Here is a 27,972-nt window from a genome sequence, read left to right on the forward strand (position 1 = left end):
GGTTCAAGCAATCCTCTCACCTCAGCCTCCTGAGTAGCTAGGACTACAGGCAAGTGCTACCACCTGGCTAATTTAAAAAATTTTTTTAGAGTTGGGGGGGGTCCCACTATGTTGCCCAGGCTGATCTTGAACTCCTGGCCTCAAGCAATCCTTCTGCCTTGGCCTCGCAAAGTGTTGGGATTACAGGTATCAGCCATCATGTCCAGCCTAACCCTTTCCTTTTAAAGTTGTGGAAACTGAGACCCAGAGGGTTAAAGTGGCTCAAGATTGCACACACACACACACCCCCCCACAGACCAAAAAAAAAAAAAAAAACCAGGACCTTGTGAGAGCAACTGCTGCAGATCCCAGTCTTGACTTTAGGCCTGCATATCTTGGTATTATGGGCAAATGAAAGCAAGCATATGGCGGGTGGGCAGAAGAAATCAGGGAAGCACAAGCTTATGTATCAGTTAGTGTTAGTTTCAGCTGTATGTATATACCAGTAAGCTCAAAATAACAGTAGCTGTAACAAAAATGAAGGTTATTTCATTCTCACATAGAAACAAAGTCTGGAAATAGACAGTTTAAGGCTCATGTATAGAATCCATCATCTTCTAGCTAAGCGCCATGGTGCATGCCTGTAGTCTCAGCTACCCTAAAGGCTGAGGCAGGAGGATCGCTTGAGCCCAAGAGTTTGAGGCACTGCACTTTGGCCTGGACAACAGAGTGAGACCCCCACCTCTAATAATAATAAATTAATAATAATAATAATCTTTGGAGACTCAGGTACTATCGTTAGCTCATGGCTTCAAGCGCTAAGGAAAGTGACATCATGGCCCGATATGTCTACTAGATTACATCCTTCTTTCAGGCAGGAGGAAGAATAAAGAATGGTGAGGGCCTTCTAATTGCATCAGCTCATTTTAAAGAGTCTTTCTGGAATTTCCTTGCATCTCAATTAGCCAGAACTTAGTTATATGTCACACTTAGCGGCAAAGGAACCTAGGGAATGTCATCTTTATTTTAGGTTGCAACGTGCCCAGCCATAAATTGGGTTCTATTACTAAGGAAAAGGGGATGAAAGGCTTTTTTTTTTTTTTTTTTGAGATGGAGTCTCGCTCTTGTTGCCCAGGCTGGAGTGCAAAGGCGCGATCACGGTTCACCACAACTTCCGCCTCCCAGGTTCAAGCAATTCTCCTGCCTCACCTCCCAAGTAGCGGGGATTATAGGCATGCACCACCACACCCAGCTAATTTTGTATTTTTAGTAGAGACGGGGTTTCTCCATGTTGGTCAGGCTGGTCTCGAACTCCCAACCTCAGGTGATCTGCCCACCTCAGCTTCCCAAAGTGCTAGGATTACAGGCATGAGCCACTGTGCCTGGCCAAAAGACTTTTGAATAGAAAATTGGCAGTCTCTGTCACAAGTTATTTGAATAGATGTGAGTTGCTCCTTTTCACCTGAAAAACTCCAGGCCCGGGGTGTTCAATGACCATGACAAAGCAGCCTGAATTAATGGAAAGAGCACCCCAAGCTGCTCCCATTTCCCTATGTGAACTCAGACAAGTACCTGCACTTCTTTGTTGCTTCACTTTAGCCATATGCACAGTGAAAGGACTCTAACAGTTCCACTTGTAGGATTTTATTCCTAGGAAATACTGAGTTACCTGATACCAGACAATATACACTTTAATAAGTTCTGGAAACAACCTATTAATAGATCATTCTATCCATCTGAGTTCAGTTGTGGGGCACAGCCACCACCCGAGCTCAGAAAGGGACTTCATCAGGTGCTTACAAAAGGATTGGAAGGGCTGGAGGAAGGGGCTGAGGCTGAGCTTCCAGCATTATGACTCTCAGAACAGTGCAGGTGAACTGGCTACCAGAGGGGGAGCCACATTGCCCCATCAGGAGGGCAGGGAAGCAGAGGGTGGCTGCTGGACTATGAAGTTAAAGTATGTACTGCCATGGCTATGATCCAAGGGGTCAGGAAGCCACAGCCACCAGTGCCTCTCAACACCTATGAAACTAGTGACTAGACACAGGAACACTGCTGCCAAATAACCCAATGTCTCCATGCTGGGCGGTAATAGCCAAAATCTGTGGGACAATGGCTCTTCCTGATTTCCACCTTCCAAATGGAGCAGGAGTGAACCTAATCAATGAAACCTAATTTTTTTTTTTTTTTTTGAGATGGAGTTCCACTCTGCATGCCAGGCTGGAGTGCAGTGGCACGATCTCGGCTCGCTGCAACCTCCGTCTCCTGGGTTCAAGTGATTCTCCTGTCTCAGCCTCCCAAGTAGCTGGGATTACAGGCTCATGCCCCCATGCCCGGCTAATTTTTCGTATTTTAGTAGAGATGGGTTTCACCATGTTGCCCAGGCTGGTCTCGAACTCCTGAACTCAAGCAATCCACCCTCCTCGGCCTCCCAAAGTGCTAGGATTACAGGCGTCAGTCACCGCACCCGGCCAATGAAACCTAATTTTCAATGAGAAACGTAACTACCAGGAAGTTAGGTTCATGTGGGGCTTGGCCTTCCAGCCTCACATGTGGGAAAGCACACAGGAAAGAGGTTGGAACTGACGTGTAGTGCCGGTGAACTATATGCATGCACCACTCTGTATAACTTAGCTAAACAAATTAAGGTGCATTCGCACAGTGGAATGCTTTCCAGCCATGAAAATCAGTATTTTTTTTAGCCAATAAATACTTTCCAGTCACTTAAATGGGCAAGAAGGGACAAATCTTAGAATTCCAGACAACATATTTGTCCCTTCAGGGAGTGGAGTTTATTTCCATATGCACCCTTGAATGTGGCTGGACTTACTTCCTGAGAATAGAGAATGAGAAGGTCAAAATCGTAACTTTCTGGACACAGATCCAATCCAGTGTACCACATCAGGTTTAGTCATCAGGTCTTCTTAATCTTCTCTGATCTTTGAGAGTTTTCCAGGAACCTCACGGCCAGGAGTTTGCCAGGAACCCGAACATCATCAGTAATAGATCATGTCAATATCTATGCACCCCCTGAGATAATGAAATAAGATGGAGACTTTACCTCTGTGTATATTCTTCCCCCAACCGCAGTTTAATCATGAGAAAAATCCCAGACAAACCAAATGAGAGGGACAGGCTATATCATACTTGGCCAATAGTCTTCACAACCATTAAAGTCATGAAAAACAAGAAATGATTGCTAAACTCTTAAAGATCAGAGGAGATGAAGGAGACCTGATGACTAAAGGCAGTGTGGTACACTGGATTGGATCTGTGTCCAGAAAGAGAGCACTTATGAGAAAGCTGGTGAAATCCAAATAACATTTGGAGTCCAGTTAACACTGTACCAGCCAAACAGTGGCTCATACCTGTCATCCCAGCACTTTGGGAGGCCGAGATGGGCGGATCACCTGAGGTCAGGAGTTTGAGACAAGCCTGGCAAACATGGCAAAGCCCCATCTCTACTAAAAATTCAAAAATTAGGTCGGGCGCGGTGGCTCACGCCTGTAATCCCAGCACTTTGGGAGGCCGAAGTGAGCGGATCACGAGGTCAGGAGACCAAGACCATCCTGACCAACATGGTGAAACCTTGTCTCTACTAAAAATACAAAAATCAGCTGAGCGTGGTGGTGCGTGCCTATAATCCCATCTACTCGGGAGGCTGAGGCAGGAGAATAGCCTGAACCCGGGGGGCGGAGGTTGCAGTGAGCCGAGATGGCGCCACTGCACTCCAGCCTGGCGACAAAGCAAGACCCAGTCTCAAAAAAAAAAAAAAAAAAAAAAAAAAAAAAAAAATTAGCCAGGCAGGCTGAGGCAGGAGAATTGCTTGAACCTGGGAGGCAGAGGTTGCAGTGGGCCATGATCACTGTACTGCACCCCAGCCTGGCTGGGCAACAGAGTGAGACTCCATCTCAAAAAACAATGTGCCACGGAGCTTTGGTACCAATGTACCAATTAGATCTTAGTTTTGACAAATGTGTCATAGTTATGTAAGACATTAACATCACAGGAAGCTAAGTGAAGGATATATGGAAACTCTCTGTACTATCTTTTCAAGTTTTCTATAAATCTAAAATTATTCCAAAATAAAATTTGCTGGGTGCAGTGGCTCACACCTGTAATCTCAGCACTTTGGGAGGACACGGTGGGAGGATTGCCTGAGCCCAGGAGCTCAAGACTGGCCTGGGCAACATGGTGAGAGACCCCTTATCGCTACCAAAAAAAAAAAAAAAAAAATTATTAAAAGTTATTTTGTTAAGAAAAGGAGATCAATGTTGCTCTGAAATGAAAATAAAACTTGATATGAAAATGCGTCCATTAACTATTCAGTTAGTGAAAGAAGCAGGTAATAAACCATAAATACTAATAAAATGGTTAGTTAGCACTTATTGAGTGCTTACAGTGTGCCACCCTCTGTGCAAAACGATTTCTGTGGATTATCATTTAATTCTGAGAACCACCCTATGAGGTCAATGCTATTATCCTCAATTTACTGTTAGGGAAACAATGGGCTAGATGGTTTACATAACTTGTCAATAAAATATGGTGTTAGTCTAACTCTGGAACCTGAGTTATATGAAACACTACCATATATCACCATTTAGCTTTACTTGTATTGTATATATTTACAGAAGCCTAAAAAGGATATACTCCAAACTGTAAGAGAGAATTTTCTTTGTCATATGGAGACTATGGGGGAGGGTGTCACATAAATAAAATTATTTTAGTTTTTTACAGTTATCCTGTAATATCATAGTAGGTATTTACATTAATAACAACAAAAAATGAGGCAGTAGGACTTTTGATTTCAAAAGGACTGTCCAGTTCTAACACTTTAGAATATCCAAGGCCCCTGACATCTCTGGAGGTTTGGTCTGAGGCAGAGGCAGAGGCTTGAGATGGCAGTAGGGGGATTTCTCAGCTCTCAGGGTGGTGGGTGGTGGGGTGTGGTGAATTTGAGCTTTTGGAGACTCTGGGCTGTGCTTCTAGCCTTAACCTTCCACCTCCAGCCCTCCTTGCCATCTCAACAGCTTTAGTGGCCTCTCTAATTACTAGGAACACAGGGAGAAGCACAGCTTCTGTTTTGGTAAAAAAAGAAGTCATATACCCACAAACCAGTGCTTCAGTGAGGGTTGTCACGAAATTGGACTCTGGAAGGGGTCTGAGGAAAGCGTAGGGGCCAGGCTTGATGTTGGAAGTAGGCTGACCTAGCAGGCTCAGTCCTTTTACAAAGTTGTAAGATCCAGGGACACGTTTTCAAAGGTGTAAAATGGAGAAGCCAGGCCAGGTGCGGTGGCTGACGCCTGTAATCCTAGCACTTTGAGAAGCTGAGGTGGGAGGATTGCTTGAGCCCAGGAGTCTGAGACCAGCCTAGATAACATAAGTAAGACTCCATATCTATAAACAAATTTTAAAATTGGCTAGGTGTGATGGCATGCACCTATGGTCCCAGCTATTTGGGAGGTTGAGATAGGAAGATCACTTGAGCCCAGGAGGTCAAGCATGTAATGAGTGAGCCATGATCACACCACTGTACTCCAGCCTGGGTGACAGGGTGGGACCCTGTCTCAAAACAAAAACAGAACAGAGAAGCCAGGCTTCGATGAGCCCCTACCATGCTGGGTGCTTTATATGCGTTATTTCCAATGTAGGTACCATCCAGAGCCACATTCCCCAGATAAGAACAGAGGGAGTAGCCCACCTGGGTTCCTTCTGTGTGATTCCAGGCTGTGCTCCCAGCCTTAACCTTTCACCTCCAGCCATCCTTCAGTAACTTCCCCCAGTAAGCTCTCTCCTTAGGAGTCAGGAACCCTGTGAGCTGGCAGAGGATCAGCGGAGGCCCAGAATGGTTTGGCTTTTCCATGTTTTCTCAGCTTCTACTCTCAAAAAGGCATCAACAAAGGGACTAGTGACCAGGCGGTCATGCTCATTCAAAACTCTTTCTCCAAGGAATGGCTGAGGAGGGAATTTGGGATCTGCCTTGGGAGGTGGAGCAGAAAGGGAGTAGTAGGGAGAACAAAGGAAAGACCTGCTTCTGAGGAATAACCACAGGGAAGGGCTAGGCTGATGCCCCACATATCAAGACAAATCCAGTTCCAGTCCAGAGAACTGCCAGGGATATAGACAAGGGTGGGTTCAACATCAGAACTTCCCCTGGCAGAGCTGTCCAGAGCAGAGCCAGCAGCTCACAGTGCTCCCTTTCAGGGGCAGGGCTGCCGTGCAGGTGAAGGAAGGCTCATGGACCACCTATCAGAAGGAGGGCATGTGGACATCTGTTCCTAAGATCCTACAATGATAATAACAACAGCAAAACTGAGCTCCTTCTATGTACATGTGTCCTCTCACTTCACCCTAAGAAGGTATTACTCTCACCTTACAGGTGTGAAAACTGAGGTCCTGGATAGTTCTATTTATTTATTTTTCAGAGATGGTGTCTTGTTCTGTCACACAGGCTGGAATGCACTGGCATGATTGTAGTTCACTGCAGCTATGACCTCCTGGGCTCAAGTGATCCTCCTGCCTCAGCCTCCCAAGCAGCTGAGACTAGAGGCACTTACCACTGTGCCCAGCTCATTTGTCCTGGACGGTTAAACTATTTGCTCAAGCTTACACATCTGGTAAATAGTCTGTTTATCTGCAGAGCCTGCATTCTTATCCAAGATACAGCTTACTTCTAGGCATCAAGGGATTTACGATTCTAAAAGGATTAAGATCCTTGGAGCCCATGATAAACAGACCAATGGGAGGTAACATCCTTATTTTTAGAGGCTTTGATTTTATTGCAAGGCCCTAGTCAGTAGTCATGAGATTTACCTAGGGACATGAAGACTTTCCTTCTCTGAGGAAGCAGATTAGAAAACTTGTCTTCTTAAACTAAGCGGCCACAGCCCTCAAAGCCATGGAAATCTAAAAGAAGCTCCGATGAACACTCCCAGGAAATTACAGACTTGAGTCTTTTAGAGACTGGCACTAATTAAAGGCGAATGTCATGGAGAGGGCAGTGACCTGAACAACCATTCACCTCCCACACGGCACAATCTTGAGGTTCCATTTTACTTTTCATAATCTGCCGAAGTTGAAATAATCTAGATCTGAAACTTTTCAGACTTCAGTTTTCAAACTTCAAGTCGTATAATTGTGAAACTTTTTGGCCAGACAGAAAGTTTTATTTGTGGAATGCCATTATCAAGAATGAGGGACATGAAGATCTTTAATTCTCACAATGGTCAGAGTAGTTATGACCCCCGTTTTCCAGAATAGGAAACTGAGTTGCACAAAAGAATCAGGAACTTTCCCAAGGTCACACAGTTTTTAAGTGGTGAAGAAATTTAAAGCTGGATCTGCTGAAGTCCAGAACATGGCTTAGTACCACTGGGGCTGTAGGCGGAAGCCCAGTAGATAAAATTGTGAGTTGGGGCAGGCACAGTGGCTCATGTCTGTAATCCCAGCACTTTGGGAGGCCAACATGGGATGATCACTTGAACCCAGGAGTTCAAGGCTACAGTGAGCTGTAATTGCACTGCTGCATTCCAGTCTGGGCCACACAGCAAGGCTCCATCTCTAAACAATAAAAATAAATTAAAAGATACAAATAAAATTATGAGTTGAGCTGCTCTGGTTTGAGTTTGGGTGTGTTGGGTTGGAAGAGGCCAGCTCACTGAGACTTTCCCTTGTGCCCTGTAGGACCCTTGGAAACCTTGATAGCACAAAAGCAGTTAAAAAAAACTGGAAACAAATGTCCTTCAACAGAGGAATGAATCACACCTTCTGGTATATTCATTCAGTGGAATACCTACTACTCAGTGATAAAAGGATATCATTTCAAAATAATTATGCTGAATGAAAAAGCTAGACAAAAATGAGAGCATACTGTGTGATTGCATTTATATAACTCTAGAAAATGCAAACTAATCAATAGTGACAGTAAGCAGATCAGTGGTTACTTGGGGGCAAGGAGAGGGTGGGAGGGATTACCAAGAGGTGCCAGGAAACTTTTTAGGTGATTAATATGGTCACTATCTTGATTGTGGTGATGGTTTCATGAGTGTGTGTGTATGTATGTGTATGTGTTAGATATATATGTAACTTAATTATACACTTTATTCCTTAGGTAGGAGATAGCAAAAAAAGTTTACACTTTAAATATGTGCAGTTTATTGAATGAAATTATACCTCAAAAAAGCAGTTAAAAAAAACTTCAGCTGGGTGTGGTGGCTCATGCCTGTAATCCCAACACTTTGGGAGGCTGAGGCGGGCAGATTGCTTGAGCCCAGGAGTTCGAGACCAGCCTGGCAACATAGTGAAACCTTGTCTCTAAAAAAATATATATGTAAAAATTAGTTGGGCATGGTGGTGTGTGCCTGTGGTCCCAGTTACTTGGGAGGCTAAGGTGGGAGGATTGCTTGAGCCTGGGAGATGGAGGTTGCAGTGAGCGGAGAGTGTGCCACTGCACTCCAGCCTGAGTAACAGAGATCCTGTCTCAGAAAAAGAAAAACAACGACACACACACATACACATACACGAAAAACAACACACACACACACACACACCCCCCCCCCCACACCACTTCAAAATTCAAAAGACTTGCTCAAGCTCACTCAGCACGCTGATGGGGAGCCAGGCCAGGCCAGAGCTCCCCCTGTGGCTCACACCTATGTGAGGAAGGGAGCCTCCCCCAAATACAGCCCCCAGGCTTCACCCCATACTGAGGGCCAGGGTAGTTTCTCTCCAGTCATGGTAACGTGGGTACTGGACAAGCCAAGGCTCTGGTCACCAGGCAAATGGGTAGGTCAACAAAGCAAAGTTGGTGGGAGCTTCACCCCATCAAGCCCAGAAACAAGGGTTGGTTACTGGGAACACCCTAGGGGAGGCTGTACTCACAACCAGGGATCTTTGACAAAAATAGAAACCTGCTAGAAGGATTAGAAGAGACAATCTCTTCCTCCATCAAATTACCTGGGTCAACACCTACTGAGCACCTACCACGTGTGAGGGTCTGCCTTAGCTCGCTCTCTTATGGAATCTAGGTAAGGATGGGATGAGATCAATGCAAGGGCATGACACACTAAATAGGCATCCCCCAAATGGTAGCCATGACTCATCAAATATTCCCTAAGTGCTTGCTCTGGGTGCAGAGGGAACAGATGCTTGGGCTGATCCTCGAGGCCAGGAAAGATACGGGGACAGAAAGCTTTGCCACAACACCGAAGTTTGTGAGATAAATGCTTTGAGGGCCAAGAGGAGAAATAAATTACTTCCAGCTGTGGAGAGGTTTCATGGAGGCTGTGGTATGTAAGGGAGGGAAAGGAATTTGTATATGGGGACAAGGGAGGCTAGTAGAGATCATTCCACTTACAGGGGGCAGCATGAACAAAAGCAAGGCACCTGAGAAGCGGGCTGGCTGGCTGCAGTGAGGAGTGAGAAAGCCTAGAAGGGTGGGCTAGGGCCAAGTGCTCAGGGAAGCCCCAGAGAAATATGTGGACACATCTGCTCCCCACCCCCACTCCTGCAGAAGCCTGAGCTCCGCTGTGTGATTCATTCATTCTGTGGACAGCCAGCTGGGCTGCTGGCAGGCGTTGGCCTTGGAAGAACACAGTCAAGTGCCTCAGCTAGAAACTTGGATTTCAGCTGGGGGTGGTGGTGTAGAGAGAACTCAAAGGAAATGAACCCCTCTGAGAAGCACTCATTCTAAGAAGCACCAGTGTCTCAACTCTTGGGCGTTCCCAATGGGCCAGCCAGTCTGCACCAGACCTCCAGGGCAACTAAAAATGGAAAAAATCCTCAAGTTTGTTCTCTCAGAGCCCAGAGAAACTTTTCTTTAAAAAGAAACTGTCTTAAACTTCTCTGTGGATGGTCAAGTCCAGGAGACACTGCCATCTGGTGGTCAAGAAACACATTTACCTTGTGGGCTGGGAAGGAGTCCCTGAACCCCAGGGGCCACAAAGGCAGAAATGGCCCTGAGATTTGTTTAGTACTTTCATAATGGGATGGAAATTATGCTTACAATCAGTTTAGAGTTGAAATAAAGTGTTATTTCTGGTTACTAAGTTCCCCGAGGTGCAGGCATTATGCATTGCGCAGATGAGGAAACCGCCCATGAGATAGATGAGGTGGCTGGTCCCATGTCTGAGCTGCTCAAGTGCAGAGCCGTCTTATTCCAGTCTCCAGCAGCCCTGGGTCCCCAGTAAGTGCCCAATAAATGGTTGAAGTGGTGATTCTCAACATGTGACCCCCAAAAGCCTTTCAGAAGGCACATGAGGTTAAATTTAAAAGCTTCTGTAAGATGCCTTTTCCTCCTTAACAATTGTATGGTAAAGTTTTCCAGAGTCTAAATGACTGCAGTGACTTCATCTAGTCCCAATGGCTAATGGGATGTGTGCCTGGGTATTTTTGTTTTAAAAATTCCTGTTGTAATTTCTAATGTAGTATAACCCACATAACCAAAACTGTTTGATAAATTTTTTTTTTTTTTTTTGAGACGGAGTCTCACTGTGTCGCCCAGGCTGGAGTGAAGTGATGCAATATCAGTTCACTGCAACCTCCGCCCCCTGGGTTCAAGTGATTCTCCTGCCTCAGCCTCCAGAGTACATGGGATTACAGGCATGTGCCACCACGCCCGACTAATTTTTGTATTTTTAGTAGAGACGGGGTTTCACCATATTGGCCAGGCTGGTCCCAAACTCTTGACCTCAAGTGATCCACCCGCCTCAGTCTCCCAAAGTGCTAGGATTACAGGTGTGAGCCACTGCACCCAGCCAAGATCCTCAATAATTTTTAAGAGTATATAAGATCTACTCAGGAGGCTGTAGCAGGAGGATTGCTTGACCCCAGAAGTTAGAGGTTACAGGGAGCTATGATCATGCCACTGCACTCCAACCTGACTAGTTTCAACCTCACTCAGCCTGACTGGAATTCAAATTGCCATTGTGACAGATTTTTGACTAATGAAATATTTTAAAAATGAGTGGCAGCCAGGTGCAGTGGTTCACACCCATAATCCCAGCACTACGGGAGGCTGAGGCAGGTGTATCACCTGAGGGCAGGAGTTCAAGGCACTTTGGGAGGCCAAGGCAGGAGGATTGCTTGAGCTCAGGAGTTCAAGATCAACCTGGGCAACATAGCAAGACCCCATTTCTAGAAAAAAACTAAAAAAAAAAAAAAAGGTGAACTGGGCATGATGACATGTGCCTGTAGTCCCAGCTACTTGGGAGGCAAGAGTGGGAGTATTGCTTGAGCCCGGAAGGTCAAAGCTGCAGTGAGCCCTGATTGCACCACTGCACTCCAGCCTGGGTGACAGAGAGAAATCCCATCTCAAAACAAACAAAAAGCCAAAAATGAATCACTAATATTTTCTGAGTGATTTTTAACCAGCAATCACTGCTCTAATTGATTTATACGTATCACTTCATTTAATCCCCACAACCACCATTTGCAGTAGATGCTATCATCACATTTTATGTCTGTGGACACTGAGAGGTTAAGTGGCCCAGCTGGGAGGTACTGGAGCTTGAACTCTATCCCAGGCAGTTTGTCTCCACAGCCTCTTCCCACTACTCCACTTGCCTTAACATTTGATAACCTTTTGTGCAATTCACCTGATAGACAAAAGTTTTTCAAAATATGAAATCTACGAAACCGGTGAAAAGAAAGGGGATCACTGTTCTGGGTCAATGCCTTTACTTTATAGGTGAGGAAAAAATGAGGCCCAGAGAGGGGAAGTGATTTGCTAAAGATCACAAAGCAAAGAATCAGAATCTACAGGGTGTCTGACTCCCAGGTGGGAACTCTCAAAACTCCAACCTGAGTAAGCGTAACCACCTACATGTGAGCAAGCAACACCAAGACTAGGCAAGACAACATCTCCAACAAAAGCAGCTTGATTTTATTGCGGGGAAGCTAGGAAGGAATAGGACAACTGAGGGTCTCCACAGGAACACCATTGCCCAGCATGACTGCCAAGTCCCAGGTCTGTCTGGAAGCCAGGGGAGGAGGATCAGCATCCTAGGAAAGACGGAAAGTTAGGTGGAACAAAGGCGCCATCTGCTGTGGACATAGCGATATTGCAAAGGCAATAAATGCACAAAGAGGCAGGGGTGAGGTGGAAAACCTAGGGTGCAGATGCAGGGGCAGGACTAGAACCCCAATGTCCAGCCCTGCACACTGCTCCCATGAAGTCTGTTATACTCCCATGAACCTGTTATACTCAGGTTGGCTGGAACGCATTAACCTTGCTAAGCCAATCACTGCCAAAGCCCTCTTCTGGGGAATTTCCAGGGCTGCCAGGATACTCAGTCAACAGCACTCCCTGTCCTGTTACAGTTTATGTTGGAAAGGCAATGAACAAAAGCATGAGCAAATAAATCTGCCAAGAGTCAGATGATTAAGGTGACTTCAAAACCAATAAACATTCTATCTTTGAGGTTCCCAAGTCTGGCTTCAAGTGGGTCACTGAGGAGCCTCTTAGAGCAGACTTCAAAGACATGTTGCCTGAGCACGTGGACTAAAGCTGGCTTATTTGGGTGATTCTTACTGAGTACTGTGCATCTGAATTTCCAGGAGCCTTTCCATACAATACATGGTTACTGAAATATGTACAGATAAGATTGTATGATGTCTAGAAGTTGCTTCAAAACAATCTGGGCAGGAGGGAGTGGGCATGATGTCTAGAATTTGCTTCAAAATAATCTAGGTGTTTCGTTACCCAGATGAAACAATGAGGACAGTGGAGTTTCTAATTCAAGATGTGTGCATTAGGGCTCCCCCACATGGATATAGATAGCTCCGGAAGAGTTTTTTTCCTTCTCTCCCTTCATTCCTTCTTGTCACAGAGTGCTTTTATCAAAAAATAACAGGCCTTGGTGAAATAAACAAATTGTTGGATCTGGGTGATGGGTACTTGGGGATTCATTCTATCACTCTACTTACATGTGTTTGAAACTTCCTATCATAAAAAATCTAAAATAAATAAAAAGTGCCATGAAAATTACTAAGCCATAGGAAGGAATGATTTACAGATACGTGATATGACCTGAATGAATCTTGAAAACATTATGCTACATGGAAAAAGGCAGACACAAAAAGGTCACATATAATGTAATTCCTTTTATATGATCTGTCCAGGGTAGGCAAATCCAGAGTAGTAGAAAGCAAATTAGTGGCTGCCAGGGGATGGAGAAATGGGTAGTGGGGAGTGACTTCTTAATGGATATAGGGTGTGTTTCTGACATGATGAAAAAGTTTTGAAACTAGAGAGAGGTGGTGGTCATACATTGTGAATGCAACAAATGCCACTAAATGATAGACTTTAGCCCATTTATGCCTAGTGTTCCATTATTGGAATGCTAAGCTTGTGGGAGTTATTTATATCCTACTGCTCAAGGTCATCACCAAGGTTTGATTTTTCACATAAAAAACTTTGCAATATTCAGCATAAATGGGTTAAAATAATTATTATGTCTTGTGAATTTCATCTCAATAAAATAACATGAGAAAACATGTTTTCTATGAGAAAAACACATTAAGCTACACATGGTTTACATCCAACAGATACTACTTTTTTAGTTAAAAAAATTCATATGCCCAGGCCTGGAGTTTCTAATCCAAGATGTGTGCATTAGGGCTCCCCCATGTATATTGCTAGTTCAGGAAGAGTTTTTTTTTTTCTTCTCTCCCTCCATTCCTTCTTGTTACAGAGCATTTTCATAAAATACAATCTTACAGGAAGCCCAATATGACACAGGGCTGTTTGGGAGTTATGGAGGGTCCACAGCCCCATCCACTCACCCTCCCTACGAAACCCTAGGGGTAGAGGAATGATGTAAGAAACACTGTTCTTCAACATGCTGGAAACAGCTGATGTTTTACTTCTCTAGAGGATAAGCCTTCATATGTGGAGAGATTGCACACCAATCCCCACAAGGCAGGAAAGCAGGTTGGAGGTGTTAGCCCCATTTTACCGATGGGAAGACCAAATCTCTGTAATGTAAAAAATCCCCAAAGTCAGTGTGAAATGAGGACAGAGTTGGAATCAGAATCCCAGATTCCTCGTTATTCATCCTGGGCTCATTCCTGAATATGCATTCTATCTATGGATGGAAAGTGCATGACGAAAACAGATGCATCTGACATCTTGTGACTTGCATGTGATGTTACCACATACACAGAACACTGCCATGGCTCAGGTTCCAAATGTACGCCTTTGGGAAGGAGGCTATCCTCAAAGAGGACCTACCAGTCAGTTGTGGCTGGCCTCTGTCTGCAGGGTCTCCGTGGGCCCATTCACAGGGACAATGCCACCAGTAACAGTTACAGAACCCCGATTCAGGATATCTGACTTTCTTCCTGCCTCTGCCACTCACCTGGGTGGGACTTTGGTTGAATCGCTTCCCCTCTCTTGGCCTCATTTTTCTCAGTCACAGTCAGGGCACCAAACCACATCAGAGATGTGGTGATCATTGTAATTCACGAGTCAAATGTGCTACATGGGCAATGGCAGCCAGAAGTGCCCTGCTGAGACTGGCTGGATCAATGAGTAAGGTCTGCCTGGTTCCAGAGTGAAGACTGGTGGCACAGTGCCCCTTACTGCCTCACTGGATTACATAAAAGTGAAGGGAACATCTAGCTCAAACATGCTATTGTTTTTGTACCAGTCTGGACAGAGGGCATGCTCAGGAAGCTAACAGTTTCAAGTAGAGAGGGCGGCACAGTCTGAATTAACTCACTTGGTCAGGGCACAGGAGAATAAGGCCCAAGGCATAAGTGTCAACTCTGATGAGACAGTCAGTTTATCAAAGCCAGAGCCCTGTGTGGTGATATGTGCCTACAGCTCCAGCTACTTAGAAGGCTGAGGCAGGAGGATCACTTGAGCCCCGGAGTTAAAGGCTATAGTGCACTATGATCACACCTATGAAGAGTTACTACCCTCCAGCCTGGGCCACATGAAACACCGTCTCAAACAAACGAACAAACAAAGGAGCCAAAATGCACTGCTTAGGGTCATAGACTGTAAACTTAAACCCTGCTATCCATGAACTGCAACCCCCAAGTCCAAAAGAGGACTCTGGGAGACTTTACAGTGCTCTGTCCACTCACAGGGGCTGTAAGAATTCCCTGAACTTGTGATTTGCATTAGACAATAATAAAATATTTGTAACCACTTCAAAGAAGGTAGATAGTGGATTGAAAAGAACCCAGGGGGCTCTTCTGCTCCACTCAAGCTCTCAAAGGCCAAGGTGTTAGCTCTGATGAGAGGTGTGAGCAGCAGGTTTGTTCAGCAAGTGATGGGGCATTACCCACCTGCCCGCTTTGGTCCATCCTGTGGGCTGTGGGGACCAGGTCCCTACTACTCGAGGCCAAGGTAGGAAACAGTCTTTCCTGTTTTCTTCAGGGTTGCAAGCAGAGTGTCCACGCTGTGCTCAGATTCAATGCAGATCTTCTTGTTGGGCAGGTCAATGTCATACTTAACTCCTGCAGGAAGAGGAAATGGGGTATGGGGAAAGGAAGCACAGACCCTCCCAGTTATAGCAAGAAAGAGTTCAGGCTCTAAATTACTACTCACAACCACCCTTGCCCTTTCCTGTAGAGCAGGGATTGGCGAACTTCTTCTGTAATGGGCCAGAAAGTAAATGTTTTAGGCACTGTGGGCCACATATGGACTCTGTTGTATATTCTGCGTATTTTTTTATAACTCTATTCTTGAACATACAAAAATAGGCTGTGAGCAGGATTTGGTCCATGGGCTGTAGTGTGCTGATCCCTGCTCTATACTAGGGCTTTTTGAGACAGAGACTCACTCTGTTGCCCAGGCTGGAGTGCAGTGGCACAATCTCAGCTCACTGCAACCTCCACCTCCGGGGTTCAAGTGATTCTCATGCCTCAGCCTCCAGAATAGCTGGGATTACAGCCATACGCCACCACATCTGGCTAATTTTTGTATTTTTAGTAGAGACAGGGTTTTGTCATGTCGGCCAGGTTGGTCTCAAACTCCTAATCTCAAGTGATCTGCCCGCGTTGGCCTCCCAAAGAGCTGGGATTACAGGCATGAGGCACTGTGCCCAGCCACGTTTTTTTTTTTTTTTTTTAAATTGCAAAGGTAATATAGACATTTTTTTTTCCCCAAAAAAGCAAACATTTCTAAATAAAAGTAGAAGCGGTAAGGCCCCCTATTGATCCTACCCCTTGAGATCACTGTGAACAGTCCGGCTTCTATCCAGACTTTGTCCCAGATAGACAAATGAAAAATAATTTCTCCAAATGGCATCACACTACATAAACAGGTCTTGCTAATATTTTACTTTTTTCTTTATTTATTACTTTTATTTATTTATTTATTTAGAGACACGGTCTCATTGTGTTATCCAGGCTGGAGTGCAGTGGCACAATCACAAATCACTGTATCCTTGAACACCCAGGCTCAGGTGATCCTCCCATCTCAGCCTCCCATGTTGCTGTGACTGCAGGCACATGCCACCATGCCTGGTTAAGTTTTGTATTTTATGTAGAGATAGGCTTTTGCATATTGCCCAGGCTGGTCTTGAACTTCTGGGCTCAAGCGATCTGCCTGCCTTGGCTTCCCAAAGTGCTAGGACTACAGGTGTGAGCCACTGTACCCAGCCCTTTTTTTTTTTTTTTTTGAGACAGAGTCTCGCTCTGTCTCCCAGGCTGGAGTGCAGTGATGTGATCTCAGCTCACTGTAGCCTCTGCCTCCTGGGTTCAAGTGATTCTTCTGCCTCAGCCTCCCGAGTAGCTGGGATTACAGGCATAAGCCACCATGCCTGGCTAATTTTTGTATTTTTAGTAGAGATGGGGTCTTGCCGTGTTGGCCAGGTTGGTCTTGAATTCCTGACCTCAGGTGATCCACCTGCCTCAGTCTCCCAAAGTCTTAGGATTACACTTGAGCCACAGTGCCTGGCCCTATTCTTTTTTTAAAAGCTACAATCTTCCATAGTGTGAACGTACCACACATCCACTTAATTAATCCATGTTAAAGGTCATTGAGGATGCTTCTAATTTTTCACCACTATCACAATGTTATAGCAAACATATTTGAACTTGTCTTAAAAAAACTTATAAAAATATTTTTATACAGTGAATTCACAGAATGGAAATTGTGGGGCGACAGATGTTTGACACATTTTGAATGTTTAATAGACATTGCAAAATTGCCCTCCTAAATGACTATGCCAATTTATAGCTCCCCAGCAGCACATGAGAGGACCCAGAGTTTTACTCTGACAAAAGAGCACACAGAAAGAAAGGAAAAGTCTTGAGAGGTTCTAGGCCTGGCCTCACCATTGACTTGCTGGGTGACCATGGATGGCAGGGGTGGGGTCCTGCTTCTCACAGGCCTCAGTTACCTCATCTGTACATGAAGGATTCAGGGCTGGCCAGCTCCTGTGGTCATTCCAGCTCAAGAATGCTATTAATCTGTGATTCCTCAGCCCTCGCACTCTTCTTTTAGGGCCCTAAGCAACTCAAAAAACTCTCCTGACTTTCTCAAGAGGCCATCCAAGCAGGGACAGTAGGAAAAGATGGGGAGAAACCTGCCGAAGCTCAAAGGCAGATCCTCCAGCAAGGGGCCTTAAAAATCATATGGTTGGCTGGGCGTGGTGGCTCATGCCTGTAATCCCAGCACTTTGGGAGGCTGAGGCGAGTGGATCACTTGAGGTCAGGAGTTCAAGGCCAGCCTGGCTAACATAGTGAAACTCCATATATAAAAAATATAAAAAAATAATTTTATATTTTAATAAAATATATAAAAATATAAAAATTAGCTCAGTGTGGTGGCATGTGCCTGTAATCCCAGCACTTTGGGAGGCTGAGGCGAGTGGATCACCTGAGGTCAGGAATTCGAGACCAGCCTGGCTAACATAGTGAAACTCCATATATAAAAAATATAAAAAAAAATTTTATATTTTAATAAAATATATAAAAATATAAAAATTAGCTCAGTGTGGTGGCATGTGCCTGTAATCCCAACTACTCGGGAGGCTGGGGCAGGAAAAGTGCTTGAACCTGGGAGGCAGAGGTTGCAGAGAGCCGAGATCACACCACTGCACTCCAGCCTGGGAGACAGAGTGAGACTCCTCCTCAAAAACAAAAACAGGCTGGGCGCGGTGGCTCAAGCCTGTAATCCCAGCACATTGGGAGGCGAGACGGGCGGATCACGAGGTCAGGAGATCGAGAGCATCCTGGCTAACACGGTGAAACCCCGCCTCTACTGAAAAATACAAAAACTAGCCAGGCGAGGTGGCAGGCGCCTGTAGTCCCAGCTACTTGGAAGGCTGAGGCAGGAGAATGGCGTGAACCCGGGAGGCGGAGCTTGCAGTGAGCTGAGATTCGGCCACTGCACTCCAGCCTGGGCGACAGTCCAGCCTGGGTGACAGAGCAAGACTCCGTCTCAAAAAAACCAAAACCAAAACCAAAACCAAAAACAAAAATCATATGGTTTCCCAGCCTGGGCAATAAAGTGAGATCTTGTCTCTACAAAAAAAAAAAAAATAGCCCGGTGTGATCCTGTAGTCCCAGCTATTCAGAAGGCTGAGGTGGGAGGATCACTTGAGCCTGGGAGGTTGAGGCTGCAGTGAGCTGAGGTCGCGCCACTACACTCTGGCCTGGATGAAGTTCCTGGGGTGGGTAGGTGTCCTTGAGCTGTCAAACAAAATTAGGCCCGTTCCCACTTCATCCAGAGCCTGCTGCTTTATTTGAGGGGCTCCTGTGCAGTTTCGTTTTTAAAGCGTCAACAGGCCGGGCGCAGTGGCTCATGCCTGTAATCCCAGCATTCTGGGGGGCCAAGGAGAGAGGATCACCTGAGGTCAGGAGTTTGAGACCAGTCTGTCCAACATGGAGAAACCCCGTCTCTACTAAAAATACAAAATTAGCTGGGTGCGGTGGCCCGCGCCTGTAATCCCAGCTACTCGGGAGACTGAGGCAGGAGAACTGCTGGAACCCGAGAGGCGGAGGTTGTGGTGAGCTGAGATCACGACATCGCATTCTGGCCTGGGCAACAAGAGTGAAACTCCATCTCAGGGAAAAAAAAAAAAAAAAAAATTAGCCAGGCACGGTGGCAGGCACCTATAATCCCAGCTACTCGGGAGGCTAAGGCAGGAGAATCACTTGAATCCAGCAGAGGGCAGGTGAAGCAGGTTGTAGTGAGCAGAGATCATGCCACTTCACTCCAGCCTGAGCAAAACAGGGAAACCCCATCTCAAAAAAAAAAAAAAAAGCATCAACAGTAGAAGTTGATACAGATACACAAGATATACATTCCTATACCACAGCTGGGGAAACCCAGGCCTGAGAAACAAGGGCCCACAGTCATATGGAAAGTCAGCAGCCAGGTTCTTTCCACTGTTTCAGTTTCTCTCAGATTAAGATCCCAGTTTACAGGGCCAGAGGTCAGCCACTGACTTGCTGCGGGACTCTGGGCAAGTCACTTAACCTCCTGGGTACTGGCATCAACATCCTCATTCCAAAGATGAAAAGTACAGCTCAGAGGACTGCTAATGAGATCACGTCCACGTGGAAGCCATTTGAAAACTTAATGTCATTATTATTTAGGGTTTTAAAACAGAAAATTTTAGAAGATTGTGTGACAGTTCATGTAGGGGAACAAGAAAAGAAAAAGTCTTAGAAGGCTGACTGGCATTGCCAAAACTCTGATCACAACTCAGTTATTACCTCATTCAGTCCCAGGACCAGATCCCAGCCCTCTCTGGGCCTCAGTTTCCCCAGCTGTGAAATGACAAGGCTGGATGAGACTGATTGTTGAAAAGAGGTGCTTTAAGGATATCTACGTGTGGCCAGGTGCAGTGGCTCATGCCTGTAACCCTATCACGTTGGGAGGCCAAAGTGGGCAGACTACTTGAGGTCAGGCGTTCAAGACCAGCCTGGCCAACATGGTGAAACCCCATCTTTATGAAAAATACAAAAAATTTGACAGAAATTGCTTGAACCCAGGAGGCAGAGGTTGCAGCGAGCTGAGATCATGTGCCCCTGCACTCCAGCCTGAGCAACAGAGCGAGACTCCATCTCAAAAAACAAAACAAACAAAAAAAAAACCCTGCATGTGAGCGATTCAAAATTACTTAAAAAATTTTTTTGAAGCAAAGAAATAGAAAAAGACAAAATTTTTAAAAATTGTTACTTTTTAAAAATCTTTCTTTTTTTTGTCTTATTTATTTTTTTTTGAGACAGGGTGTTGCTCTGTTGCCCCCACTGCAGTGCAGTGGCATGATCTAGGCTCACTGCAGCCTCAACCTCCTGGGCTCAAACGATCTTCCCACCTCAGCCCCCCAAAGTAGCTGGGAGTACAGGCATGTGCCACCATGTCTGGCTAATTTTTTTGGTATTTTTTGTAGAAATAGGGTTTTACCATGTCGCCCAGGCTGGTCTCAAGAACTCCTGAGCTCAGGCAATCCGCCCACCTCAGCCTTCCAAAATGCTGGGAACACAGGTGTGAGCCACCGTGCCCAGCCCCATTTAAAAAATCTTAATAGAGGCTGGGCAGGGTGGCTCACACCTGTAATCCCAGCACTCTGGGGGGCCGAGGCAGGCAGATCACCTGAGGTCAGGGGTTCAAGACCAGCCAACCAATATGGAGAAACCCCGTCTATACTAAAAATACAAAATAAGCCGGGAATGGTGGCGCATGCCTGTAATCCCAGCTACTCGGGAGACTCTGGCAAGAGAATTGCTTGAACCTAGGAGGCAGAGGTTGCGATGAGCCAAGATCGCACCACTGCACTCCAGGCTGAGCAAGAAGAGCAAAACTCCATCTCAAAAAAAAAAATTTTTTTAACAGAAAATGACACTCAGATGTGTCATGCAGTATACACTGGAGATGACCAACATATTCACTAGTACTGCCATGGTTCCAGAGCTAGTCCTGGCAGTTCTAGTTAATTTGGCTAAATCCCAGCTCCACCATTTACTGACCATGTGATCCCAGATAAGTTAACGTCTCTGAATTTCAGCTGTCTCCTGTTTAACATGGAGCTAGTCAAACAAGCTATCTGAAATGGCTGTGGTGAGGATTAAATGATGTGATCCACATAAGAAACTAACAAGAGTAGTTGGTACGTGCTAAGTACTCAATACATTTTAGTTTTACTGTTATGATCAGCTTAACCCTAAGCCTCTCCTGCAACATCTGCATGCATATGAACATGGCATAAGTGCATCTGTCTCCTCTATCCCACCCCCAACTGAGGGCCACTCACTCACCTCCAAACTTATCAAGGACCCGAGAGACAGCTTCAGCACAGCTTCCACAGGTCATGTCCACAGAGAACACGTGCTTCTGAAACAAAGGGGGAGCATGACCCGAGCCCTGCAGAGTGACCCACACACAGTGCCAGCAGACAGGCCCACTCAGGGTCAAAAGAGAAGGCAGAGAGACTGGGTAGGACCTGGTTGGCATCAGACTCATCAGGAGCGTGTTTCTGAGCCCCAGTCTCTTCAACTATAGAGCAGCTAAGAGTTTCTACCTCATAGATGGTATTCAATGGAATCATCCCCATAAATCCTTTAGCAGTATCTGGCACACAGTGAATAGAATCACCTGGAGATCTAGTTTAAAATGCTTTTTCCCAGTCCTACCTTCAAAGCACTGATTCTTGAGCTATGAGCTTTGTCTCAGGGCCACCAATAACTCTCACAGGGATGGGCCCCCATACTTCTAACAATGCTGTTCTGGTGGGCCCACTTATGAACTAGAAAATTATTTTCTGCACCAGAGTCACCTGCAGCTTGCAAAAACTGCAGGTTCTGGTCAGCAGGTCTGGGCTGGGGAATCTGTTATGTCTAGTCATTATCCCAGGTGATTCTGCTTTCATCCAAGGGCCGCATTCTCAGAGGCAGCATCTGGGTCCAGGGAAGAGAAAGGATTGCCTGGGTTCCCCAGTGGGTTGGAGGCCAGGCAGGAAGGGATCCCCGGCTCCTAGTCTTCATGTAAGCTCTACATTCTACAGTCTCCAGGATATCTAACAGATCAAGGGTCTGAAGGTAAGCACCCAGAAGACAGACGTTTTGTTCAGTTCACTGCTGGATTCCTAATACTTGGAACAGTGCCTGGACAGAGTAGGTGCTTAAAACATATTTTTGAGTCAATGGATAATTGACATGGCTGGTTTGAACTTCTGGGTCTTTTCCTTTGCTTTCACACAAAGATTACATAAACCAATATTTTAAAATCTCTGGAAATGAGACAATCTGAAATTAGATAAATCTGGCTTCAGATACCAGTTCTGACACTACTTATTGCATGATCATCAATAAGTTACTTCTCTGTGCCTTAGTTTCCACATCTGAACATTGGGGGTAAGAGTCCCTCTCTAGATTTGTGAATGGGATGAACACAGGATTTTAAGTGTGGTAGCCAGCATCCAAGATGGCCTCAATGATCTCTGCCTCTGGTATTTATGCCCTTGAGTAATCCCATTCCAAATGTCTCGGGTTGGTCTGTGTGTCTTATAGAATATGGCTTGAAGTGAGGTTATGTGCCTTCTGAAGATATCACAATGTCATAAAAGACACTGTGACTTCTGTCTTGCTCTCTTTCAGGGGTCATTTGCACTAGAGGAAGTCAGCTACCAAATCATAAAGATATTCAAGTAACCATAAGGAGAGGTCCACAAAGTGAGAGACCCAACCCTCAAGCTAACAAGCATGTGAGTGAGCCATCTCGAAACTGGATTCTGCAGCTCCAGTCAAGTCTTCAGATGAATGCAGCTCCAGCTAACATCTCACTCCAACTTTATGAGAGCCTCTGAGCTGGAGCCACTAGGCCAAGCTGTTCCCAAATTCCTGAGTCTCAGAAACTGTGTGAATTACTATAAATATATTTGTTGTTTACTACAAAGTTTTGGGATAATTACTAAGGAGCAATAGATAACTAATACATTAAGGAAATTAGAGCCTAGTACTAGGTTCCATTGGGTAAAAAATTAGCTATTGGGTTATTATTAATTTCTTCCATTTGTCTCTCCTGTTTCCCTTCAAAAATCAATGGCTACATTTTTCATGGAGCACTTCAAAATATTTCAAGTCTATTACCTCAATTGGAATTCTGGGTGTAGCGATATATCTTGCTAGAAAATCACAGGCAAAATCTCTGCTCCAGAAGGGCTCTAGTTCCCTAATCTATGCCAAAAGGGTATTAGCTAACTCAGTTTTTTTTCAACTTCAGCATGCATAGGAAGAATCTGGGGACCTTGTGTAAAGTGCAGCTCCCAGACACCTGCCTCAACTGGCTCTGTGGATGTGGAGCAGGCCCTGCCACTCCCCATTTTTAACCTACTGGGGAGAGACAGGGAGGCAAAACTACAAATCTGAAAATAAAGTGACTAAGTGGCTTCTCAAACTCTTTCTAAGTCTCTAAACACCTCTGAGTCTGGATTGTCATTGTGCTCTACAGAGGAAACCAAGACCAAGAGTTAAGCAGCTCGATTTTCCAGTGTAGACTGTATGACCTTTGTGACTAGTAAACTACTACTTTTATTAAGGCCAAATCTGCAAAGTCTGCCTTAAAGAAAATGGTCAGTCTTTCCTTTCTTCTAAACATCTCTGATTTTTTCATCGTTTCACGACTATTCAAAGACAGCAACAATAACAAATTCTGGAAAGAATGATTTGTAGTAGGTATTACAAAATCTTGTGTTTAAAATGTGGTCCTCAACCAAACAATACGATCATCACCTGAGAGCCTGCCAGAAATGCACAATCTCAGGTCCCTTCCCAGAAGTCCGGAATCAGAATCCTCATTTTAACAAGACACCCAAGTCATTCCTGCCCACATTACAGTCTGAGATGATGCTCTCCTCTATAAAAAAATTTTTTAGGCAGGGCAATGTGGCTCATGCCTATGATCTCAGTACTTTGGGAAGCTGAGGCAGGCAGATCACCTGAGGTCAGGAGTTCGAGACCAGTCTGGCCAACATGGTAAAACCTGTCTCTCTACTAAAAATAGAAAAAAATTAGCCAGGCATAGTGGCAGGTGCCTGTAATCCCAGCTACTTGGGAGGCTGAGGCAGGAGAATAGCTGGAACCCAGAAGGCAGAGGCTGCAGTGAGCCAAGATCATGCCACTGCACTCCAGTCTGGGCAACAGAGCAGGACACTGTCTCAAAAAAATAAATAAATAAAAATCTAAAGGCTGGGTGCAGTGGCTTGCACCTGTAATCCCAACACTTTGGGAGGCTGAAATGGGAGGATCACTTGAACCCAGGATTTTGAGACTAGCCTGGGCAATACAGTGAGATCATGGCTCCATTTAATTTAAAACAAAAAAAAATGTTTCGCAAAAAAAAAAAAAATGATGATGCTCTAGAACATGGATTGGCACAATACAAGCTACCTGTTTTACAAGGTAAAAGGTTTTGTTAAAACATAGCCAAACTGGGGCCAGGTGTGGTGGCTCATGCCTGTAATCCCAGCACTTTGGGAGGCAGAGGCAGGAGGATCATGAGGTCAAGAGATCGAGACCATTCTGGCCAACATGGTGAAACCCCGTCTCTACTAAAAATACAAAAATTAGCTGGTAGCGGTGGCGTGCGCCTGTAATCTCAGCTACTCAGGAGGCTGAGGCAGGAGAATCACTTGACCTGGGAGGCGGAGGTTACAGTGAGCCGAGATCATGCCATTGCACTCCAGCCTGGCGAGAGAGCAACACTCTGTCTCAAAAAAAAAAAAAAAAAAAAAAAAAGAATCAAAAACAAAAAACCATAGCCAAACTCACTTGTTTACTTTTGCACTAGAATGGCAGGGTTGAGTAGTTGTACCAGTGACCCTGTGGTTTGTGAAGACTAAAATGTTTACTATCTGGGCCTTGTAAAAAAAAGTTTGCTGAGTCTTGCTCTAGGATAACCAGCAGAAAATTGATTAATCAATGGTTTGCACTTATATACTGAGCCACAGTTTGGAAGGGTTTGCAAGATCAACCTAAGAGCTAAATCTACTGATTGTCTATTATATGTCAAATTGTCTTTATACAGTATCTAAGCTAGTCCTCACTGAGCCTGGAAAGAAAGCTATTTATCTTATTTCACTCAGGAGGAAAGTGAAGTTCCCAAGAGTTCACTAAGTGGCCTGCAGTCATGTGGCAAATACCTACTGAGTATGGAATATGAACCTAGGCTTTCTTCGCTCCAGGGAAATCCTGCTCGTTCTGGAATAGCAAAGTACACCACCAGCTCTCATAACCGTGACTCTCAGCAGAAGCTCCGAAACTAGAAATACATTTTTAGGGAGCACAGTTTTTTGCTGCCCAAGGACCTGAAGTCAACAAATACCTGAAACTTTCAGTTGCTGATTATAGGGAGTAGGTCCCATCCCCTACAGTATAAAGGTCAGAAGTCAGAAATCAGCTTCTGGGTATAAACAGTACAGTTCAGTGCTCTCCTCCTCCACCTCTGAGGGGCAAAAATAAATTTGAGGGTGATGGAAAAACTATTTCATGGACAGAGTAATCACTTCTTTATAGGAGAAGCTCAAGATCGGCTCTACCACAGGATGCATAACTGGGTAGTTCTGGTTCCTCATGGCCTCTGGGGTCTTTCATAAAGACTTAAAAAATGGGTAGATTTTAAAGTAGGTTTTAAAAGTCAGTAAGTGGGGGCCGGGCACAGTGGCTCATGCCTGTAATCCCAGCACCTTGGGAGGCCGAGGCAGGCAGATCACAAGGTCAGGAGATCAAGACCATCCTGGCTAACATGGTGAAACCTGTCTGTACCAAAAATACAAAAAAAAATTAGCTGGGCGTGGTGGCGGGTGCCTGTAGTCCCAGCTACTCAGGAGGCTGAGGCAGCATGATGTGAACCCGGGAGGCGGAGCTTGCAGTGAGCCAAGATCAGGCCACTGCACTCCAGCCTGGGCGAAGTAAGTGGGACGATTTTTTTTTCTTTTTTTGAGACGGAGTCTCGCATTGTCTCCCAGTATATATATATATTAACATATATATATGTTTTTTTCTTCCCTTTCCAGTTTTAAGGCAGTCCCTTGACTAACACCCTCCTTCCTTCAGCTGCTCATCTTGTGGTACATGGTGCCAAGTGCCCTCCTCATTCCCATCATTTGCTCCAGAGGGTCTTTTGTCAAAATCCCCAGAAGATACAGAATACACTGATGATCAAGCTGGCCTTTTCCTCACTGCTACCCCCCACAAAAAATCCTGGTAACCTTCACTCTCTAAGTCCCAGGGAGATTAATACTGTCTTCTACCATTGCCACAGGCTGACTTGCTCAACTGGTAGGGCTGATTCTGTCAGATTCCTTATCCATACTTTGTTGTTGGAGGATTTGTCTCAAGGCACCTGGCAAGGTCCAAGGGAAATGACACCTGAGATGTTAGTGGCTCTGCCCAGGGGGCGTCAGGCTCACCTGTCAGCTCCCAAAGGACAGGCTGCTAAGACACATGGCATCTGTGGGATACCTCTTGATATCCACCTGGCCCAGAGCCATGAATTACGCACCTCGAAGAAAATGCTAAACACCACATGACCCTAACCAAGATGCAACTGAGATCAGAGCATCTTCCCAAGCCGGTATGACTGCTTTTGCCAGGCACCTCCGATGTGGTCAGGCCTGGAGAGATGGGGAGCCTAAGGATAAGGAGCTGAATCCTGGCTCTGCCAACTTCAACACGACCTGGAATAAGTTACTGGGTTTTTTACATTTTTATCTGTCAAAGCCCTCAATTCTTTTTTATATAAAAAACGAGGCCACGAGCAACAATATACTGAGTGATCTGCAAAGGCAGGCTCAGACTGACTTCCCAGACTCTGCCACTGAGCAACTGGTGACTTTGAGGGGGGTTCCTGAACCTCTCTGGGGCTTATGGGTTCAGGCTGACAAAGTGTCTCCATTCAGAGTCGCCCAGAGCTGATTTGAAAAGTAAGCCATAGTGGGCAGGAAAATTAAGAAAACATCATGAACCTCTGAAAACCTGCCCGGTCCGTGAGGGAATAACCGGGTCCATCCCCATGCCCAGAGCCTCCCCACCGCCCTCCTTCAGGCCAGCTAAGCGGGCGGGGCAGCCAAGAGGAAGGCTCAGGGACTAGGCGTCTCAGTTCCCGCTGGCCACCAACTCCCCGCGTCCTGCTGAGCGACCCCCTGCCCCCTCTCTGGGTCTGTTTCTCCGTGTACGCAGGAAAGGTGTGGGCTTGTCGCCCCTGGAGGCCTTCCAGCTCCGACGTTTTGAAGCCTGGCTCCTAGATTAAACTCCCTTCGGATCCCATTTTCTGAAGGGTCGCAAAAGCTGGGGGCTGGGTGGGGTAAGCTGAGCCCTTCAAGAGAAGCATCCGGTCAAGCTGTTGTGCAGCCAAGGAGGAACCCGGGGACTGCAAGTGTGCGTGGCGGGGACGGCGCAACCACTCACCGGCATAACTAAGGCAGCGGCGGCGGGGCGGCGGTGGCAGCAGCGCCTCTCTGGGCTCGGAGGGCTGGTTCGGCTGCGCTTCCGAGAGTGCGCGCTAGAGGCCCCTTCCCGGAAGCCCCACCCTCTCCGGGCCAGGTCGCGAGGGAGGCCCCGCCCCCACCGGGCCTCAACCCTGCCGGCCGCACCGCCTCCTTTCCGCTGACCGCGCTTATGGTCACCCGGCCTGGACGGAGAGAGGAGGTGAGAGGAGCGCTGCGTTGGCCTCCATCAACTGTCGGCCTTTTTCAGAACGCCTACTTCGGGTCAAGCTTGTGTTAGGGAATACCAGAAAAGGGCACCGCCTTGAATAGGACAGATTCATCCATCCCTAAAAGGACAGTTTCACTCATTTATTCACCGAGTCAATGTCTATTGAGCGCCAGCCAACGAGGACGCAGCGGTGGAAAAGATGTAGCAGGAGGCTGCGAAGGACGCAAGCAGTGATAGTGCCGGGTTAGCAGAGCTGTCGTGGCAGAGGAGGAAGGGCCCTGACTGGAGTGGGGTGGGGGTGGTTGTGGAAGAGAGGCGGCCTGGGGAGGAGGCAATAATCTGGACCTCAGTTAGCGTTTATCGCCCTATTACAGG

At 45.9% G+C, this 27,972-nt stretch overlaps 1 protein-coding gene across 3 annotated transcripts; it reads right to left on the reverse strand.

The window, feature by feature from the left end:
* On the reverse strand, positions 1 to 27,728 carry ATOX1 (antioxidant 1 copper chaperone). 3 transcript variants are annotated; one of them, XR_003119834.1, is made up of 4 exons: positions 27,349 to 27,728; positions 21,202 to 21,277; positions 15,270 to 15,444; positions 1 to 15 (listed from the first exon to the last, which is right to left on the reverse strand). XR_003119834.1 is itself a non-coding variant. In XM_025387967.1 (4 exons), exons 1-3 carry the CDS (start codon positions 27,352 to 27,354, stop codon positions 15,320 to 15,322), a joined length of 207 nt encoding a protein of 68 aa, XP_025243752.1. In that variant the 5' UTR covers positions 27,355 to 27,728; the 3' UTR covers positions 11,838 to 11,979; positions 15,274 to 15,319. The 3 variants fall into 3 exon arrangements, 2 of the variants coding, with proteins under 2 accessions (XP_025243752.1, XP_025243753.1); XM_025387967.1 differs by lacking the exon at positions 1 to 15 and adding an exon at positions 11,838 to 11,979 and having other exon boundaries at positions 15,274 to 15,444; XM_025387968.1 differs by lacking the exon at positions 1 to 15 and adding an exon at positions 11,840 to 11,979 and having other exon boundaries at positions 15,274 to 15,444; positions 21,202 to 21,274.
* Positions 27,729 to 27,972: the final 244 nt, after the last annotated feature.

The sequence above is a fragment of the Theropithecus gelada genome, chromosome 6, assembly GCF_003255815.1.
Source record: "Theropithecus gelada isolate Dixy chromosome 6, Tgel_1.0, whole genome shotgun sequence".
In the NCBI taxonomy this organism is placed as follows: domain Eukaryota; kingdom Metazoa; phylum Chordata; class Mammalia; order Primates; family Cercopithecidae; genus Theropithecus; species Theropithecus gelada.

Excerpts from the sequence above, each read along its gene's own strand:
- ATOX1 (XM_025387967.1), bottom strand. Across the intron at positions 15,445-21,201 it reads GGTCCTTGATAAGTTTGGAG|GAGTTAAGTATGACATTGAC; the intron begins GTGAGTGAGTGG and ends CTCTTCCTGCAG.